We start from the raw sequence: 20,381 nt of genomic DNA on the forward strand, positions 1-20,381 counted from the left end.
GATGAAAATCTTGATGCTGGTGGGCATAATGAAGGAAGAAGGTTTCACCATTAATTTATAATTCAATTCATCAGAAATGGAACCAAGAACTTTAAATAAGAGATATTAGTAATTTTAAATCTATTATAATTTTATATATATTTTATTTCTAATGTTTAGATGGTCAAAGGCAAAGGTATTTCTTAAAAATACTATATTACATATATATATATATTTATTTATTTATTCGTTTTCTTGGCACAACTGAGATATTTCCATGAAAACCTCGCGTAACTTGCCTCGAATATTATCTAACCCCTTTTAATTATGGAACGGAATACGGATACCATATTTTGGGACCTTGTGACTGTACTTACTGCATGATACTCTATAGCGTCAAACTGGACCGAAAGTCAGTTTTTACTTAGTCGTCGCTCAGTAATTGTGTGTGTTTGCTCCGTGATGAGCCATGGCCGTGAAACTAATTGTCGTACGTAAATAAAACTGCGAAATGACGGCTTCTTTACACCATCATCACGCCACAGCGATGAAGCTGGTACGTGAATCTCCTCTTTACAACAAATCGTCCCTTCGCGCTTTCGACTGCGCTCTAACATACCTAACAATTAGCATCACGATTATTTCGTGGATTCGTTTCGCTCCAGGATACAATAAACTGTTCAATACATAACATAACCACACGCTGTTTAGAAAGCTCATTATCCGATACGACGGTCACATCCTTTGGTGTGGGCCACGAAATTGGGTAAACATGTTTAATCTTGTTAATTACTGGATGTTAGTTATTCTAGGGCGTCAAGAGCACTGTCGACTGAATTATATCTGAGTAGTACAGTTGTATTTGTTTTCCAATGAATCCCCTTCTAATAACAACATTAGTCCACCTTCTGAACTGAGTGAAATCTGTATCAACAATTTGTTTGGACAAACATATTTTTATGACCAACAAAACTGTTTTTTTTATGACATATTTTTATTTTACAAAAATAGTCACTTGCAAACTATACGTAGTTGAGTTTGGTCAAGAAAATGTTTATTTTCAACCATAATGGACAGAATTCTCAGAGCTCTGCACACCCTTAGTGCCATAGGAGAGCCATATCTGCTACACAAACTAGCAAGACATGTAAAAATACTCAATTCAGTCATCTTAAATAAAAACCATAATACTAAGATAATATGTGTAAAGCATTCAAGATATGGATACGCCTTATGCTAGAGAAATATAGTGAGAAAATTAAGGCTACTTATAATAGGAATGTATGTAGGATGTCCAATTTAAGCAAGAATATTCTGTTTCACGAATAAAACATATGTGCATACTAAGAATTTAAAGAAAGATTCACAGGCTATGCAAGTCAGGCTAACCTGGCTATCAAAATTCAAGATTATGCATACGCGAACTAACGAACAATATACGGAATGATTCAAAACAACAACAAAATAGTTTAGTATGTTACGCGAGATAAGAAACTAATAATTTTTAAAGGGGGACTCATATCTTGAAATACATTTGTCTGGGTGCTGCAGAGAACGGTCTGTGTATAAACGTTAAAAATCTCTTTAAAAAAACAACCTAAAAGAACATCAGACGTGCAATGTTTTAAAAAAGGTTTTAAAAATGTTAAGAGAAACTATCAATAGTGAAAATCAATGTAGGATCTATGAAATTTTGGGAATATTAATATAAGCTACTATATTTGTAAGGTATTTAATCCATCTTGGAGGATAATAACTAATTTTTACACTAAAAATTCCATCCGCATAGCTTTTAAATTGTCAGGCGTGCAAAAAATTTCTTTCAATCGAGAATTCATCAAACAAAAGACAAGGCTCGACCTACAATCAAGTTAATATATACAAAAAAACTCTGGTTACTGGTGGCTGACACACCTTCTCTCTGACGCAACCCTCGTGCAGTTCTTCGAGTGTGGGACGGTTCTCATGCCGCACCGACAGGTCACGGTAGTGTTCCAAACGGGGCGGCACCTCCCTGGTCAGCTGGCCCAGGCTCTTCCCATACCGCGTGTCATACACGTAGGAACTGTCGCTGGGCGCCAGCCCCTGCTCGGGGTCTTCGTCCGTGGCGCTGGCTGCCTCGCGGTCCACCCTGGCTACCTGCAAGCACCGCCACTGTCACTGCCACTGCCACAACAAGGCAGTGAGGAGGCAACCATAGAGCACACACTGGCTAGAGCTGTCGATGTGTGCTAGCCCCTATTCGAGATTTTCGTTCTCTGTGATGGCTGCTTCACCAAATTTGTATTAATCTAATATTTTATCTGGACTCTGGTGATAAAAACTGCTGTTATTTTGTGTCTCGTACAGTTTTCAAAGAAATAATAATGAAGGATTTTTTTAACATACAAATGAACCGACTTTGGTTTAATGTTTTCTGTGATTTTGACAGCAAAATAAAACTTAAGCGCTGGTTGTTTTTTATATCATAATTGGAAAAATTATATAAATAAAAACTTTTGGTTTCTATTCCAAAACTCACACAAAGATACAGAAAAATCTTTAAAAAATTATTTATTTAATTTTGTGATTATAGTATCCTAAATAATTCGTTAGTTGATGTTAAGATGTACTTGAAATATTTTCACGCAAATACCTGTATGTATATTTACATTTCTTAGTAGTAGTATGTAAATGTATGTCCGAGCGCAGGGTTTAGGCTGAGGTGCTGAGGTTCCGCCCGCTATCTTGGATTTCTAACGTCACGGCGGCTATCTTGGATGACCTTGACCTATAACTTTGGCCTTGAACTTGACCTTTGACATTCAAAATTTGCCAAAATTTGCCCAAAATTCCTCAAAACATGCCAAAATCTCCATTTTTTTTTCAAAAAAAAATCCCATCAAAAATTCTCAAAAAAATCCACAATTCAAAAATTAGGATTTGGAAAACCTCAAAATACTTTTTGCCTTAGAAAGAATACAAAGTCCTAAAAGAGGCTTAAGCATCCATGTCTAAAGCCTCTGATGAGAATCTGACGTCATCTAGGATTATGACCGCCATATTGGATTATGATGTCATAGTTGAGATTTCCGTTACGGCCGCCATCTTGAAAATCAGTAATTTTTATGTTAGAAAATGGTGCAAAATTTTAAAATTTATAAAAAAAATTAATCAATCGAATTCAATAATAAAAATATAATAAAAAATTATAAAATATGTACACATAAGTCATGGAGCTCATAGTCCTCGGTTCGAACCCGGTGAGGGCAAAAAAAAATTTGACGATCGATCCTTCCGCCACGTAAGGCGCTGGCAGACTGACCTCCCACCACTTATGCCAAAGTATATATATATCGTCAACTTGTATGACGTTACGACCGAAGGATCTGTCGTTTTTTTATTTTTTGCTTTAACCATGTTCGAACCAAGAACTGGAATCGATCAAATCAATCTGTATGTTATTAGGTTATTTTTCTGAGGAATTTTGAACATTTTTTTATTAAAATAAATATAGATTTTCGAGATGGCGTCTGTAATGATAATTGATACAGTGGTGACATAATTCAAAATGTTGGGTGTGTTGTAAGACGTTTTTATTACTTTTTATTGAGATATTTTTAAATATATTAATAAATTATTGGTTTACACTCGCAGGCAATCTAACCGAGGACCGAAATCATTTAAATAACTAAACGTTTGAAGTAGGCAATTATTGAAATTTTTTTTGGAACTTTTTTCGGAATTTCTAGCATAGAAATTACGGATTTTCAAAATGGTGGCCGCAACAAAAAATGCAACGGTATTTTTTTAAATATTTTTATTCAATTTTTGATTATTTATTTATTTTATAATTTTAAAGCTTTTTTCATTAAATTAAATATATATTTTCAAGATGGCGGTCTAAAAGTCATACTAGTTGACGATATATATATACTTTGGCATAACTGGTGGAATGTCAGTCTGCCAGCAGCTCCTGTGGAGGAAAGATCGTTCGTCATTTTAATTTTTTTGCCCTCACCGGGTTCGTAACGAAGACTCTGAGCTCCATGATGTAAGTGTACATTTTTTATATTTTTTAAGTAAAGTTTTATTAAATTTTTGATTCAATTTGGTTAATTGATTTTTTTATAAATTTTAAATTTTTTTCCTATTTTCTAAAATAAAAATTACGGATTTTCAAGATGGCGGCCGTAACGGAAATTGCAACGACGAAATCATAATTCAAGATGGTGGTCGTAATCCTAGATGGTCAGAGGCTCATCAGAGGCTTTAGACATGGATCCTTAAGCCTCTTTTAGGACTTTGTATTCTTTCTAAGGCAAAAAGTATTTTGAGGTTTTCGAAATCCTTATTTTTGAATTGTAGAATTTTTTGACAATTTTTGTTTTCCCAAAAAAATGGAAATTTTGGCGAATTTTGAGGAATTTTGGGCAAATTTTTAATGTCAAAGGTTAAGGTCAAGGCCAAAGTTAAAGGTCAAAGTCATCCAAGATAGCCGCCGTGACGTTATAAATCCGAGATAGCGGGCGGAACCTCAGCACCTGACCCTGAACCCTGCGCTCGGACATAAACTGAAGTAATATTAATCAATTTTATACTTTTATTTCTGCTTAATTTAATATTCATCTTTCCAAATAACTCAGCAAAAATTTCGAAAAATTTTTTAACTGGTAATCATCCCATAATCCACCTGGGTAATATTAAGCTGATACGAAAAATTTATTTGATAAACAAATAAAATCGATCAAATTTATTAATTAAATGATATCGTTAGACTCGTTAGTTGAGGTCCAGATGTACTCTAAATCGTTTCACGCAAATACATATATGTTTATTTACTTTTTCTGGATGCTACAGAATGAAGTGAATAAATTGTAATTAATTTAATAATTTTATTTCTGCACAAACTAATATTATTTTTGTACATAACCAAGCAAAATCATTCTAATAGTGCTTAAGCGAAAAAAACAACATAAATATGTATTTGTGGTGGCGTTAGTGCCAAACACTGTCAAGGCTGTAAGTCTATGCTGTAACAGGAAACGGCAGTAAATAAAAATGTGCTGAAAGGCAACCTATACATTAAAACTGCTTTAAAACTCATTATTACATTTTATATTTGCATCAAATCAATAAAAAATTTATTTTAACCTCCAACATAAAAACAAATGCCACAAACCTGGTAGCTACTTTAATTTCACCACTACCAATAAGTAATAATCTGGAAAATCGAGGTTTTTGTTTATTCTAGTGGTTGGATGATTGTAAGGTTTTCATTAATAATGTAATATGAGTTTTGCACTACATACGCTAGGAATTTATTAAGAGTGTGGGTTGTTATAAATTAAGAATGTAACAACACAGAGCATCAGTGCAAATTTGACAGCAAGGAAAAAAATCCGAATGAGTATATTGATTTCTGTACTGATTTTGTTAATTTTCTAGTTATTTTATCAACATACAAGCTTATACTATTTTACTCATTACAGAATAAATAATACCCCGAATAAGAATTTTTAAAACAGAAAATTGTTCGTGATAAAATATTCCAAATAATTTTAAAAATTATATTACAAGTGATAGCAGGCTAAAAAAAAAAAAAAAAAAAAAAAAGAGAGCGTAAATAAAATCAAATAAATAATCACTTTTTAAAACATAGTCCGACTTCATGTTTATTATACTATTGAGCCAGCATTACCTTATTTTTATTTTAACAAATCTATCTCATTTCCGTGGGTGGTAAAACATTACGCTCATGTGGTGATGACGCATCAGCTTATAGCTAAACTCATAACTCAAGAGCATCTATTCTGTACCAAGTGAATTGGAGCCCTAATTAGCCCAACAAGTCCCAGCACAACAGTGAGACTTAAAACCATAATTTAATATCAACTGAGAATGCAAGGGCGTTCAAAAAAACGAGACATTTTATTTTTGGTATACTTAAGGCATGTGCAGAGTCTGTGTCGTGCATCTTGTCTAAAAACTGATAGCTCTCTTAGGTAAAAAAAAAAATCCAAATATCATTTGAAAAGCAAATCATAATATTCGTTTACAAAACTGACAGTCACATAAAGTAAAGTCAAAACTATAATGGCAGAAGGATACGTATATAATTTCATACATAATGTTACGATTTATTAAAACGAAACAATAATCGTCGTGGAAAACTACTATGTTCGTAAATGGATAGCCCGATTAAAGATTTTCTACATAGTTTTATTGATTGCAAATTTAACATCACTACAAATAATCTTCTAAAAATGCCTAATAATCAATTACACCTAAAGAAATGTTTATTCCCCAGTCACTCGGTTTTCCACACCACACACCACGCTGGGACGCACCTCTCGCGCAACTCTCACCGCAGCACCCCTCGTGGACCTCCAACGCGGGACTCCGTCGCCGCACTCTGCACGGCCGTCGCACTTCCTTTCGCCGAGGTTCCGCTCGACGCTTCGCTCGGATCCACTCGACGCTTCGCTTGGAACTTCGCTCGGGACTCTCGCCGTACCCGCGGCACTCTCGCCACCCAACTATCGCCGAGAAACTCAATCGCTGAGTAACTCGCTCGCCCAGGAACTCCGCCGCACCCGCGGCACTATTGCGCTCACACTCGCGCCGGAACTGAACTCCCAACTCCCAACTGCACGGATGCCGGTGTCCTGGGCTTATACAGGCCCAGGCGCCACTTCTAGAAGTCGCGAGTGTGGCTGGGGCCAGTCGCTTCATTCCGTGCCGACCCGACGCCAGAAATCTCAAGAAACGCGTAGGCGGCTCCCGTAACTCCCCAGCTGCAAGGTGTCAGATAACATGTCAAAGGCAGAGCATCCTTAGGAGAGCGTTGGGAAGGAGGGGGGAAGCGACGACCCTTGCAATCTACCAGGTGTGCGCGGCACTTCTCACGTTGCGGCGGCCACGTGATTCCAGTTCGTCCCGAACAGGTAACACTGTGCTGTTGTGAGCCATGCGGCGAAGCCATCCTACGCAGCGGTTAGGTGTACTGAATATGCCCCACTTCCTGACAGATGTAACATGCGGCCGTCCGACTCTTCGGGTCCATAGGCCAGCTTTTCGATGACTATGGGTCTCGCTCTTCCGCACCTACTGCTGTGGCGCTTTCCTTTTAATCAGGAAACCCCGCTGAAAAAGTTCCCTTTCCGGGCACCTCCCTTGAGAATGCCCTTGTCGGCAAGCAGAAACAGAACACCGTAGGCGACTTCCCGTTCCTTTAACCAGTGAGTTACCACCCTCCTTAATTCTGCTGTCACATTGATGTCCTTCCTCCTTCGGTTTCTTCACACTATCCGGGCAGTCATGTTGAACATGCTCTCTTTCTCGACACGCGTAACATCGTGGGCGTCCTCTTCTTTGTCGGACCAGTAGACTCTTCTCCTGTTCGATCGTTGTCTCACAGTGTTGTACTTCTCCCTTAGGCTTCCTACCACGATTCGGACACTCGCGCCGGATGTGCCCTAGTTCTTTGCAGACGAAGCACCGCTCTCTTCCCCTTGTTTTCTGAAACTGCGATCCATTCAACAGCTTCCTCAATGTTCCAAGTATCATCTATTCGTTAGTATCTGAGCGGCTGTTGGCTGTTCTCTTGGTGGTAAGGTTCTATCACGGCCTGTCTCGCTCTGATACTCATGTTTCTTAAGGTAATGCAGGCACCTTCGATTTCCAGGATGTGAACAAGAGCATCGCACATGTTTTTGTGGTGGACCAACCGAAGAGTTTGCTGAACCTCCGCATATCTAAGCCCGTCTATAAAAGCAATGGTGGCTAGCTGCTGGTGGAACACTGTTGGTGCTTCTGGGTAGGCGAGGTCCACGAGTCGCTCGATGTTGGCTTCGAACTCTTGGAGGGTTTCCAAAGATCTCTGTTGATGTGTCTTCAGGGCGGTTCTGTACACCTCGCCCATGTGTCGGTTGCCATACCTCAGCTCAAGGGCCTCTACTAAAACCCCATATTCTTACTGGCCTGGAACTGGTATGGCCTGAAGCAGCTCTAGTGGAGAATCTCGTAGGGCTAAGACGAATGCCATAGCCTTTTCTTCATCGTTCCAGCCTTTTACTTCAGCAGCTGCCTCAAACTGTCGCCTGTAGACAGCCCATGATGATTGGCTATCAAGGATGGGTGGCTTGAATTTTGGGTGACCAGTTGCGCCTTCCACCTTCACATCTCCAGAATAACCGCTCCTTTTCGTAGCCGATGTAGCTTCCTTGATCATCCGACGCCACTCTTCGGTTACCACTGATACTCACTGTTCAGTGGCCTGCTCGATTTGAGATAACTGTTGCACCATTCGCTGCTCTGTGGTGTGCTAGAGTTAGGCCAGCTGTTGCGCTACTAGTTCTTCATGTTCTGCTACACTTTGCTCCAAACAATGTACTTTGCCTTCCAACTGGTTGCTGGTTTCATCGATCTTCTCTTTCATTTCTTCTTGGTTTTTCTTGATGTCCTCTATCTCTGTCTTCATAGCATTCTTCATCTCCTCTTGGCATTAATAATTTTATACTTTATTTCTTCCTGGCCACTCTTCATTTCATTCTTCATTTCTTCCTGGCCACTCTTCATTTCATTCTTCATTTTTCCTGGCTACTCTTCATCTCGTCCATCCTATTCTCCGTTTTCTACTGATTATTCTTCAGTTCATTCTTCATTTCTTCCTTCATTTCAGCCAGGAATGCCATTAAATTATTATGCTCGATGGCAGCCATCTTTCTTGTCCACATTTACTACAAGCCTAACACTAATGTCTTATTAAAACAGTGTAATTTCCCCTACTAGTTAACATAAACCCCTACTAAACCCTTACACTATTTTTAAAACTAACTACAGTTCCTAACACTAATTTTAATACCAAAAATCTAAACTCTAATTTTTTTGGTCACTATTAACTGTTTGCAAATTATTTAATTAGGGCTATCCCACTTTTGACTCCAAAATGTTACGATCTATTAAAATGAAATAATAATCATCGTGTGGAAAACTACTGGGTTCGTAAATGGAAAGCCCATTTAAAGATATTATACACAGTTTGATTGATTTCAAAATGTACATCACTATAAATAATCTTCTAAAAATGCCTAATAATCAATTACACCGAAATAAATGAAGGGCTAAGGATTAGAAGGGGGCTATCAGACAAAATTGCGAAAATGACTTTCCAGCATATTATTATAGGAAATTTTGTGAAGAAGTTGTTGGTATCATTGGTTTTGTCTGTAGCCCACTTCTAACACTCAAAATATAGTTTTAAACTTCCCGAGCTGCGTTGTCTAGCAACATTATAATGGAGCTATCAACTAATAATATTAAAACGGGGCTATCAACCATATGCCAAAGAATTATATGGGGGCTATCAGCCATAGAACTCAAAATATTAAGATCTACCTTTACATTATTTTTACTATACAAAAACACACAAAATACACAAGAACAGTCAAACATACTAACATTAATATAAAATAAAGTGTTATTTCATATTGAATAAAAATACTACCATTGTTTCCAGTGCAATAATAGGCTGTTGGATTAGTTTTAAAATACTTTAATTATTGTTGTACTAAAATTTATAATGTTTTTTCTTGAAGCTTAACTGAATTATTATTGCAATATAAAAAAATTAAAAATGAATTCTAACTTATTTAGGAAAAAATTAAATAATATTACATACATCTTAAACAACTCTTGAAAGTTTGGATTAAAAAGTAAGTTAAGACAGAGGTGTAGAACATGTACAATTCTGTTTTCTTTTATAGATAGTCTTATGTATGTACATACATCAGTAACTATTTTCCCAGTCAGCAGGATCATCTTCAGGGAATTCAGTGACGCAGCATTCTTTGTCAATCAGTTGAGCTTGCTCAGCAAAAATGTCTTTCCAAAAGTCTTTTTTTTTTTTCAGGGACATTGTACATTTGATCTTTTAGGTCCTTCACTTTTTTGGATTTACTTTCACTTTTGTGTGATACAACGTTTTCAGTGATGGCACAACTTCTGCCCGTCCAGGCTTGCAAATTCTGAATGAGTCGTATGACTCGATGTTTCCACTGCTATATCTGAACTTCACCTCATAAGGATCCTCTCTGTCTATCCTAAACTCTGTTACCTCGCGTATTCTCACTTTCTGGGCTGCCTTTGGTTTGTTGAAACCTTCATCGAAAAATGGTTTGAAGTAATATATGTCACTACTTTTCATCACTTCAGTTTCAAATGGTTTCTCATTTCTAGCTTCTTTCACAACTTTTTCCCAGTCTTCAGGGGTGTGTATCGCATTCACATTCAATTTCTTCTGCCTCTCTATGTGAGAAAAATCACGGTCACATGGGAGAAAGGTAAATCCACTCACAAGAAACTGATGTCGAACAGTTGCAGCAAACTTTCTTTGCACTAGATATGACAACAAAGCAATAATTTGAAATTTTTTATTCTGCTCAGCACAACTATCTGACCAGAACACTAACTCCTGAACAGGCAGAGCTTTTCTACTACGCATAAGCAGCAAAGTCTTGAGCAGAGCAGTCGCAATCTCACATGACCCACGTTTATCATCTCCCTCAGTCCAAAGAACCATGAATGCTTCTCCAGTTGATCCAATGTGTACACATTCATTATAAATCCACAACTGACGCTTGTAAAATGCTTGGGATTGGCTTAGGTGAGGTGTAGGCAATGTTTGCTGCAGATAAAATTGTATAGTTTATTTCTTCTTGCCATCACTCTTTTTGATATCATTCCTCAATTCCTCATATCCTGTATCTGCCTTCTTGTCATGCAACTCTTTTTTCGTAAGTAGCTTTTGCTTTTCCAGGTCAGTTAAGACAGGATTTACAAACATTGCGCAAAATTTGTCATAAGTAACACATGTATCACTTCTAGGTGTCCCAAACCCAAGATTAAATTCATAAAGGAAAATGTCTCTGTAAAGCCACTCCTTTACATCAGCCTCAGGATGTATCTCCTTGTAGAGTCTAAACATTTTCGACAAATTCAGAGATGGAGAGAGATACTTTTTTTCTAAATTCACATTTCTTGAATAATGGCTCATTTCTGTTGGGAATGAAGAAATGTGATGTCTAATACTGTCTTTTATTACTTTACTTGTTCTTTTTTTTATTTGTTTACCTCTTTTATCAAGTGCCATTCCAGGATCGTCTGCACTAACCGACTTCAGTAATTTTTCTAATCTCTTTTTCTTAATGCAAAACAGACTCATGAAAACGCTTTGGCAAACAACAACACGTTGACCATTTTCCATTAAACTGTATTCGTACACTGTCCTGGTTTTTTTTCTGACTTCTTCTGCTATTCTTGATCTTTGTTTTTCTTTTACGGAAATCAAACCTCTAAGAAAAAGGTTTTGTCGTAATCTTGAAGTTCCTTCAATTTTTCACAAGGAATTTCTTAATTCTGCAAGCTCATATAACATCCATCTGAATATTCTGTAACCACTTGCATTGTTGCATTAACCTGTTTGTTACTAGTTGATGTACCTATAAGCTTCAAATGAATTTTTTAACTTTCTTCTTACATTTTGTTTCCATATTTCTTCACACTTTCGCTTTTTCTTTGCAGATGTTGGCATCTCACGTATATGTTCTCGGAGATCCACTTATGGATCAGCTTTTTCTTCCCTTTCCTCGCTGTTTTTATTTTGTTGCTCAATATCTCCTCCTTCATGTTTATATTCAGTTTGTTCACGTTTATCTTCACTAATATGTTGTTTACTATTGTCTGTTAATCCAGAACAACTCAAAACTTGACGGGATGCTGTAGTTATTAATGTGTCTAAGCACTTGCCTGTTTCAATAGCAGGTTCATTAACACTATTTTCATCACGAATAATATCCTGGTATACTTCTGGTAGAGTAAAAAAAGTATCACCTTCTTTTAAACTTACATACCTATTTTGAGACTGAAATGCCGACATGACGAAAGAAAATAAACATCACTGCGACTCTGCATTCATTTCGTACATTACAATGATAAATAATCCAGTATGACCACCTGAGGGAAAAATAATACCCGTGGTGCCAAGTGATCATTTCTCTTCCATAGAAGAATAAAATATTAGCCTCAGATATTGTTCCTTTTCCCATTACTAACACTGTACAACACTGTACACTTATTGGTTGATAACCCACTTCTAACTTTATGATACTGTTACAAATGAGAGCAAAGGCCGGGACATGTGCAGGTGCAGAACTGGCTTGCGGCTGCCGCAACATGAGATGCACCGCGCGCTCCTGGAATATAACAAGGATTGTCGCTTCCCCCCTCCTACCAACCAATCCCAGCGCGGCGCCCTGCCTTTGACACGTAACTGACACCGGACAGCTGGGAGTTACGTGAGCCGTTGACACGTGTTTCGAGATATTTCTACCGTCTTGTCAACGCGGAATGACGCGATGGGCCCCGGCCGCTCTCGTGAGTTCTGGAATTGGGCCGGGGCCTATATATATGCCCGAGGACGCTGATCGGAGAGTCAGCGGAGTTCAGAGTGAAGTTGGGAGTTTTCCCGCGGCAAATTTTCCGGGCGATAGAGTGGTGAAGTCCCTGGACGAAGGTTCCAGGGCAAAGAGTTCAGTTTCGGGCGATAGTGTCGCAGGCGCGGCGGAGTTCCGAGCAAAGTTCCGAGCGAGGCGTCGAGTGTCATCTCGGCGAAGGGGAAGTGCGAAAGCGGCGGCGGAGTGCGGCGATGGAGTCCTGCGACGGAGGACCACGAGGGTGCTGCGGCGAGAGTTGCGCCAGAGCTGCGGCCCAGCGAGGCGTGTGAATTGTGAGAAACGAGTGACTGGAGGAAGCAACATTTTTTAAAGTACAATTGATTAATTTGGCATTTTTAGATTATTAGCTAGTAATGTAAATAGTGGCAATAAATAAAACTGTGTGTAATAAAAATCTTTAATTGGGCTATCCTTTACGAAACTGCAGTAAGTCGTAACATTTTCGTGTCAGAAGTGGTATAGCCCTAATTTAAAGAATTTAGGATTAGTTTATAGTGAATTAAAATTGAATTAGATTTTCGAGATTGCAACAAATGTTAGGAACTGTAGTAAGTTTTGAGTGTAGTATTTCTAAAATTAGTGTTAGTGTTTAGTAGAGGTTTAGGTTAGCACATAGGGGAAATTTCAGTGTCGTCATAAGACATTAGTGTTGGACTGTAGTGTATGTGGACTAGAAAAATGGCTGCCGACGAGCTTAATAATGTCCTGGCATTCTTGGCCAAAATGAATAATAAAATTGATAACAGCCAGGAATAAATAAAGAATGAACTGAAGAGTTGCCACGAGAAAATGGACGAAATGAAGAGTAAAATTGATAACAGCCAGGAAGAAATGAAGAATGAAATTAAGAGTGGCCAGGAAGAAATTAAGAATAAAATTGATAACTGCCAAGAGAAGATGAAGAATTCTATGAAGGAAGAGATAGAGGACTTCAAGAAAAACCAAGAAAAATGAAAAAAAAAGATCAATGAAACCAGCAACCAGTTGGAAGGCAAAGTGCAGTGTTTGAAGCAGCATCTTGCAGAACAAGAGTAACGTCTAGCCGAACATGAAGAAATGATGGCACAACAGCTAGTTCAGCTCAAGCAGACCACCGAACAGCAAGTAGCAGCTGTAACTGAAGAGTGCCGTCGGATGATCGAGGAAGCTGTATCAGCTACGAAAAGGAGCGGTTATTCTGGAGATGTGAAGGTGGAAGGCGCAACAAGTCACCCAAAATTCAAGCCACCCACCTTTGATGGCCAATCGTCATGGGCTGTCTACAGGCGACAGTTTGCGGCAGCTGCTGAAGTAAAAGGCTGGAACGATGAAGAAAAGGCTACGGCACTCGTCTTGGCCCTGCGAGGATCTCCACTAGAGCTGCTGCAGGCCATACCAGTTACAGACCAGAAAGAATATGGAGTATTAGTAGAGGCCCTTGAGCTGAGGTATGGCGACCGACACATGGGTGAGGTGAACAAAACAGCCCTGATGACACGTAAACAGAGATCCTCGGAAACCCTCCAAGAGTTCGAAGCCGACATCGAGCGACTCGTGCACCTCGCCTACCCAGAAGCACGAACAGAGTTCCACCAGCAGCTAGCCACTAGTGCTTTTATAGACGGGCTTAGAGATTCGGAGGTTCAACAAAATCTTTGTTTGGCCCGATACAAGAAGAGCTGCGAGGCATTGGTTCATGCCCTGGAAATCGAGGCAGCACGTAGTGCCTCAAGAAACACAAGCATTAGGACAAGGAGAGCTGGACTGGAGCCCTACAATGTAGTTAATGCTAGAAACACCACTAATGAAGTAGATATTCTAAGGGCATTGAAGAAGCTTCTGAACGATACTCCAGGTAACCAGATCAAAAGAGCAAGATGACGCCCGCGGTGCTTCATCTGTAATGAACTAGGACACATTAAGTGGGGCTGTCCGACACGCATGAGACAACACAACAGGAAGAAAAACAAGAAGATCAACACAGAAACGAGTGACTGGAGGAAGCAACATTTTTTTAAAGAACAATTGATTAATTGCCATTTTAAATTATTTGTAAGGGACATAAGTAGTGGCAATAAATAAAACACTGTGTGTGATAAAAATCTTTAATTGGGCTATCCTTTACGAACCCGCGGTAAATCGTAACATTTGAGCAGGTGCAGAGCTGGCTGGCAGCTGCTGCAACATGAGATGCACCGCGCGCTCCTGGAAGATAACAAGGATTGTCGCTTCCACCCTCCAACCCACCACTCCCCGCGCGGCGCTCTGCCTTTGACACGTAACTGACACTGTACAGCTGGGAGTTACGCGAGCCGCCGACATGTGTTTCGAGAGATTTCTACCGTCGTGACGACGCAGAATGACGCTCTCGTGAGTTCTGGAATTCCGCCGGGGCCTATATATATGCCCGAGGACGCCGATCAGAGAGTCAGTGGAGTTCAGAGTGAAGTTGGGAGTTTTCCCGCGGCGGAGTTTCCGGGCGATAGAGTGGCGAAGTCCCTGGATGAAGGTTCCAGGGCGATAGTGTCGCGGGCGCGGCGGAGTTCCGAGCGAAGTTCCGAGCGAGGCGTCGAGTGTCATCTCGGCGAAGGGGAAGTGCGAAAGCGGCGGTGGAGTGCGGCGACGGAGTCCTGCGATGGAGGACCACGAGGGTGCTGCGGCGAGAGTTGCGCCAAAGGTGCGGCCCAGCGAGGCGTGTGGATTGTGAGAAACAAGTGACTGGAGGAATCAACATTTTTTTTTTAAGTACAATTAATTAATTAGTCATTTTTAGATTATTAGCTAGTAATGTAAATAATAGCAATAAAAAAATTGTGCATAATAAAAAATATTGAATTGGGCTATCCTTTACGAACCCGTAGTATATCATAACAATACATTAATATGTGGTTGATAGCCCACATATAATTTTTTCTCGGGTTAAGAATGAAATTATTTTTTGTGATTTTTTTTATAAAATATTTAACAACAAAACAATGAAAAAAAGTTGTTTGGTGAAAAGGGAAATATTTGAATGTACAAAATGAAGACTAAGCATTTTGTAGTAGCTCAATACAATACTTATATTTCCAAAAAAAAATTCTTTTTACTGTTCTCAAACATTATGAACTAGTTGATATCAACCCTTCTAATCCTAAGCCCTTCAAATGTTTATTCCCCAGTCACTCGGTTTTTACACACCGCACACCTCGCTGGGGACGCACCTCTGGCGCAACTCTCACCGCAGCACCCCTCGTGGACCTCCAACGTGGGACTCCATCGCCGCACTCCGCTGCCGCCGTCGCACTTCCTTTCGCCGAGGTTCTGCTCGACGCTTCGCTCGGATCTACTCGACGCTTCGCTCGGAACTTCGCTCGGGACTCTCACCGTACCCGCGGCACTCTCGCCACCCAACTATCGCCGAGAAACTCAATCGCTGAGTAACTCGCTCGCCCAGGAACTCCGCCGCACCCGCGGCACTATCGCGCTCACACTCGCGCCGGAACTGAACTCCCAACTCCCAACTGCACGGATGCCGGTGTCCTGGGCTTATACAGGCCCAGGCGCCACTTCTAGAAGTCGCGAGCGTGGCTGGGGCCAGTCGCTTCATTCCGCGCCGACCCGACGCCAGAAATCTCGAGAAACGCGTCGGTGGCTCGCGTAACTCCCCAGTTGCAAGGCGTCAGATAACATGTCAAAGGCAGAGCGTCGCTAGGGGAGCGTTGGGAAGGAGGGGGGAAGCGACGACCCTTGTAATCTACCAGGCGCGCGCGGCATGTCTCACGTTGCGGCTGCCACGTGATATCAGTGGCCGTGTGGGGCCACCAGCCAGCTCCGACCCTGCACGCGCCGCGGCGCTGCTCACGTTCGTAACAATAATATAAATCCGCTCGTCACTGACTCACTGAGTGACTTAATTGACTGATTATGTAACGCCTTATGAATTATGTTTTCATGCACTTACAGTGTAACATTTTTATCGCTTATTTTTCACTGAGAGAAAGGTTTGTTTGCCTTAACAAATTATTTGTTTGTATATGGTGAAATAAATATATTTTGTTATTTCAAACAAATATTTTGTGGTAGGAAAGATTCTGTTGGCCCAAACAAAATGATTTTGTCAACTCAAATGTATATTTGGTTAGGTGTACCAAATCATTTTTGTTACTTATCCGAGTTTGGTTAAGCTGACAAAATATTTTGTTCCGCCAAGTTAATATTTGTTTCGCCATATATAAACATATATTTGTTTGATTCAAACAAATCTTTTTTTTCTGTGTAACCTGTTCCTCCTAGCAGTGCAGCCGAGTGCGTAGCAGATAGATAATTATGTAGATTTCAAAGAAATACTACCTATTGTAGCCGTAACCATGTTACTACTTACGGAAAAATTTTATATAGTTTTTCGTTTCATGATCCATAGATCCCAAAACCACACACATATATAACTTTTATTTATGGAAGCGATAATTGCTACAATTTTTCATAAATGACTTACAAACTGATACATAAACTCTATTTGTGGAAAATATCGGTCAAGTTTGTTAATTAGCAATATCCGAATAAATGGGTAGAAATGGGGAAGTTTAATTGAAAAACAAAAAAAAAATCGCTGTAACTCCCATAATATTGAAAATACCACATCCATTAGAACGTATTATAACCCGTAGGAATAATACGAAAATATTTGGGCTGAATAAGTTTTAGATACGACCAACCAAACCTGCAACTAATTGAAAAAACAAGGTTTGGAAGACAAAAAAAAAAATCATAACTCTCTTCATAGGAAAAACATCGAATTTGTGCAAATTTTGAATTAATCTTATAATATTTATCTAAAACAATTTTTTATTAGACGAACTATTGCTGCAAGGGGTTAAAAAACGTTAGGACATGTAAAATACGTTTCTCTTACACTGTTAAATCCATTCCTTTTTATTGTAAAACCTAAACTTATTATCTAAAACCTTTGTCCGAAATTATTTGTTATATGACCAACCATTACTGCAAGGGGTTGAAAATATCAGGGGTTGAAAACAAAATTATTCATAAATCTCTTAATATGCACACTGTTAAATCAATTCAACTTGTTTGTAAAGCGTTTAAATATTAGATATATAACACTATCTGCTGAAATAATTTTCCATACGACCAACCATAACTGAAAGAGGTGAAAAAAACAAGTGTTTGAAGTAAAAAAAAAAATTAATTTCCTTAGTAAGATCACAATTGAAACTGTTCAAATAGTTTGTAAATTTTATAATTTTTATCTAAACCTTTTGCTTAAAACAATTTTTGATAGATGAGCAATTGCTGCAGGGGGTTGAAAAAAACAAGGGTACAACTGCAAAAAATTCCTAATTTCCGTACCATGTAAACTATCAAATTCGTTCTAATTTATTGTAAAACCTTGAATTATTATCTATAACTTTTGTCGGAAATATTTTTCTACAACCTACCATTATTGTAAGAGGTTGAATAAACAAGGTTTGAATAATAAAAAAATACATTACTCCCTAAGTACGCACATTATCAAATCCGTACAGATTGTTTGTAAATCTTATGATTGAGTACCAATTTGGTTTGAATTTATTTGAAAACATCTTATTATTATCTTAAATCTTGATGCAAAGAAAAATTTTATATGACCACGAGTACTGTAGGAAAGTATGTCCGGCCCTGGCTTCTGGATGTGGATTGGGATGGAGTCAATGACCGATTGCACTGACGTCAAGGCGGTAATCTTGGATGACCTTGACTTTGACCTTGACCTTGACCATGGTGGTCATCTTGGATCAGCCATTTTTTCTCGAACTTTCGCCATTTTGAATTCCAGAACATTGCAATTTTCGTTACGGTTGCCATCTTGAAAATCCGTAATTATTATCCGATTTTTATGGTAAAAAATTTTAAATTAAAAAAATTAAATTATCAAAATTTAATAAAATATTTTTCGAAAAACACAGTTGCTTATTTTGTTACAGTCACCATCTTGGGTCTAGGAAACGTTGCAAATTTCATTACATCCACTATCTTGAAAATCTGTAATTATTATTTGGGTCATTCCATGAGATTTCAACCAGGGTTGGTTGCTGCACATTTTTTAAAAATTCTGAGGATTTATACACTCATTGGTACATGTTTTGAGAGATCAAAACAAATTTTATAAAAATTTATTTCCTATAATTTTTGCGTAGGCACCTGTTTGAAGATGGTGGCGTGTGAAGATTTCAGCATTTTCAAGCATTTACGAAAAATGCTGTAGCTCCTTCAATTTTTATCGTAACAACTTTTTAAAACATACATTTTACTCAGCTCTAAATGCTGTTTAATTTTCGTTATAAGCATTTCCTGCTGTGATAATTAACATATTTTCTGTTATTTTTCAAAGTTTATCAACAAAATTGACTTTTCTTCCAACTTTAAGCCTAAAACCTTCCATGAAGGACATAAAACATTCCAATGATTTCTTGTATGTGTATACTACAGTATTAGTATTATGTGGCAGATAGGTGAAAATTGGGGTGTTTTGAGTCCTTTCATATTTACAGACTGTTAAAAATTGAATATTTCTGAAATTTGCAATTTTCACCGTGATTTTTTACGGTGTGGGACACATGTGAAAAATTTAAAATTTACACAGAATGTAGTTCTATTGAGGTACTTTAACATACATAAAATTGGTGAGGGTGTTTTGCAAATTAAAACCAACAAAAAATCTTGAATTTAGTAAAAAAATCAATATTCACAATACTCTAAAACATTGTGGAAGATCTCGAAATAGACAACACAATGTATTTAACTCAATAGAAAATCCATAAACATAGACCCTAAATAAAATTGTTTGTTCATATTCTCATTATGTTAGCAGTGTGTATAACGTTTTAGTCAATTTTGACAAGTCATAATGTTATTGCCAAACCTAGGAAATGTTCATTAGCACAACTTTAGGAAAACATTTGTTACCAGTCTATTTCTTGAAATATTTTTTTCTGGATTGTAGTCTGTGTGCCAAAACTTCAGTCACTTCATTTCCAACATTTGCATCAAGGCGTCTTCCTCTTCCTGTCATAACTGAAAATTCACAAACTGTTAAAACACGTAGGATGTTGTCGAAAGGCATCCGAACTTGGTCGTTTCTCGATTTAAAAAATGAAGCAGCTGGACCATGAGGATGGTAGAAATGAACATCACAGTCGTCCTCATCCATGTTCACTTGCACAACCTCGGCAACCCACCAGTTTTCATCGTAGATGCATGCAACAAAAGCTCCTTCTTTAATTCCCTGTGGTTTCACCGGGATGAACTGGGAGTCAAATGTATGCTCGACCTTCACATCCTCGTATTTGACTGATTTGGATGTGATAAAACATCTAATACATCCTCGAACTTCAAATGGTAAAAATCTATGCTTCTGTCTTGTTCCTGGGACTGTTTTAGCATTTTTGAATCTATTTTCCAAAAATGCCTCATTTGAAACTATTTCTTTGTTTTTCACATATAAGAAGGCAATTCCATTAATATTTTCTTGACAAAATGCGAACATATCTTCTGCAGTTAATATCTGACCCGTTGTGGTTCTTTGCAAGGAGGCCTTTGAAACAAGGCGTTTGACGGTCCCGCCAATGCCATCGCATGGACTTTTACCATGTGATGTACCAAAGAAGTTCCATTCAGCTTGAAGGTGGAAGTCAATCTCATGATAGCAGAGGTTTATAAGGTTTTTTCTATTTTTGTACTGGGCCCCTGCACCATCCGAAAAGTATATAATTTTATTTATTTGTGGAAAATCCTCTTTCAATTTAGCGATCAGTTTTTGTTGAAAAGCATAAACAGTAGCTGTTGTATGCTCCAAACAGTCACTTATGAAGCAAAAACATTTGGATTCCACTGAGCCTTTCATCTGATCCCTGTAATATAAGATAAAAGGGTGAAGGGTAGCCTGATCAT

At 38.5% G+C, this 20,381-nt stretch overlaps 1 protein-coding gene across 2 annotated transcripts in view; it reads right to left on the reverse strand.

Annotated features, from left to right (window-relative positions):
- Positions 1-20,381, reverse strand: part of LOC134527159 (bumetanide-sensitive sodium-(potassium)-chloride cotransporter-like) — a 940,416-nt gene that overhangs the window by 903,448 nt on the left and 16,587 nt on the right. For both annotated transcript variants that reach the window (XM_063359554.1, XM_063359556.1), the window contains exon 2: positions 1,894-2,118. In XM_063359554.1, the coding sequence (XP_063215624.1) occupies positions 1,894-2,118 (225 nt within the window). The remainder of the gene's footprint in view (positions 1-1,893; positions 2,119-20,381) is intronic.

The sequence above is a fragment of the Bacillus rossius genome, chromosome 1 (genome assembly GCF_032445375.1).
Source record: "Bacillus rossius redtenbacheri isolate Brsri chromosome 1, Brsri_v3, whole genome shotgun sequence".
Taxonomy (NCBI): Eukaryota; Metazoa; Arthropoda; class Insecta; order Phasmatodea; family Bacillidae; genus Bacillus; species Bacillus rossius.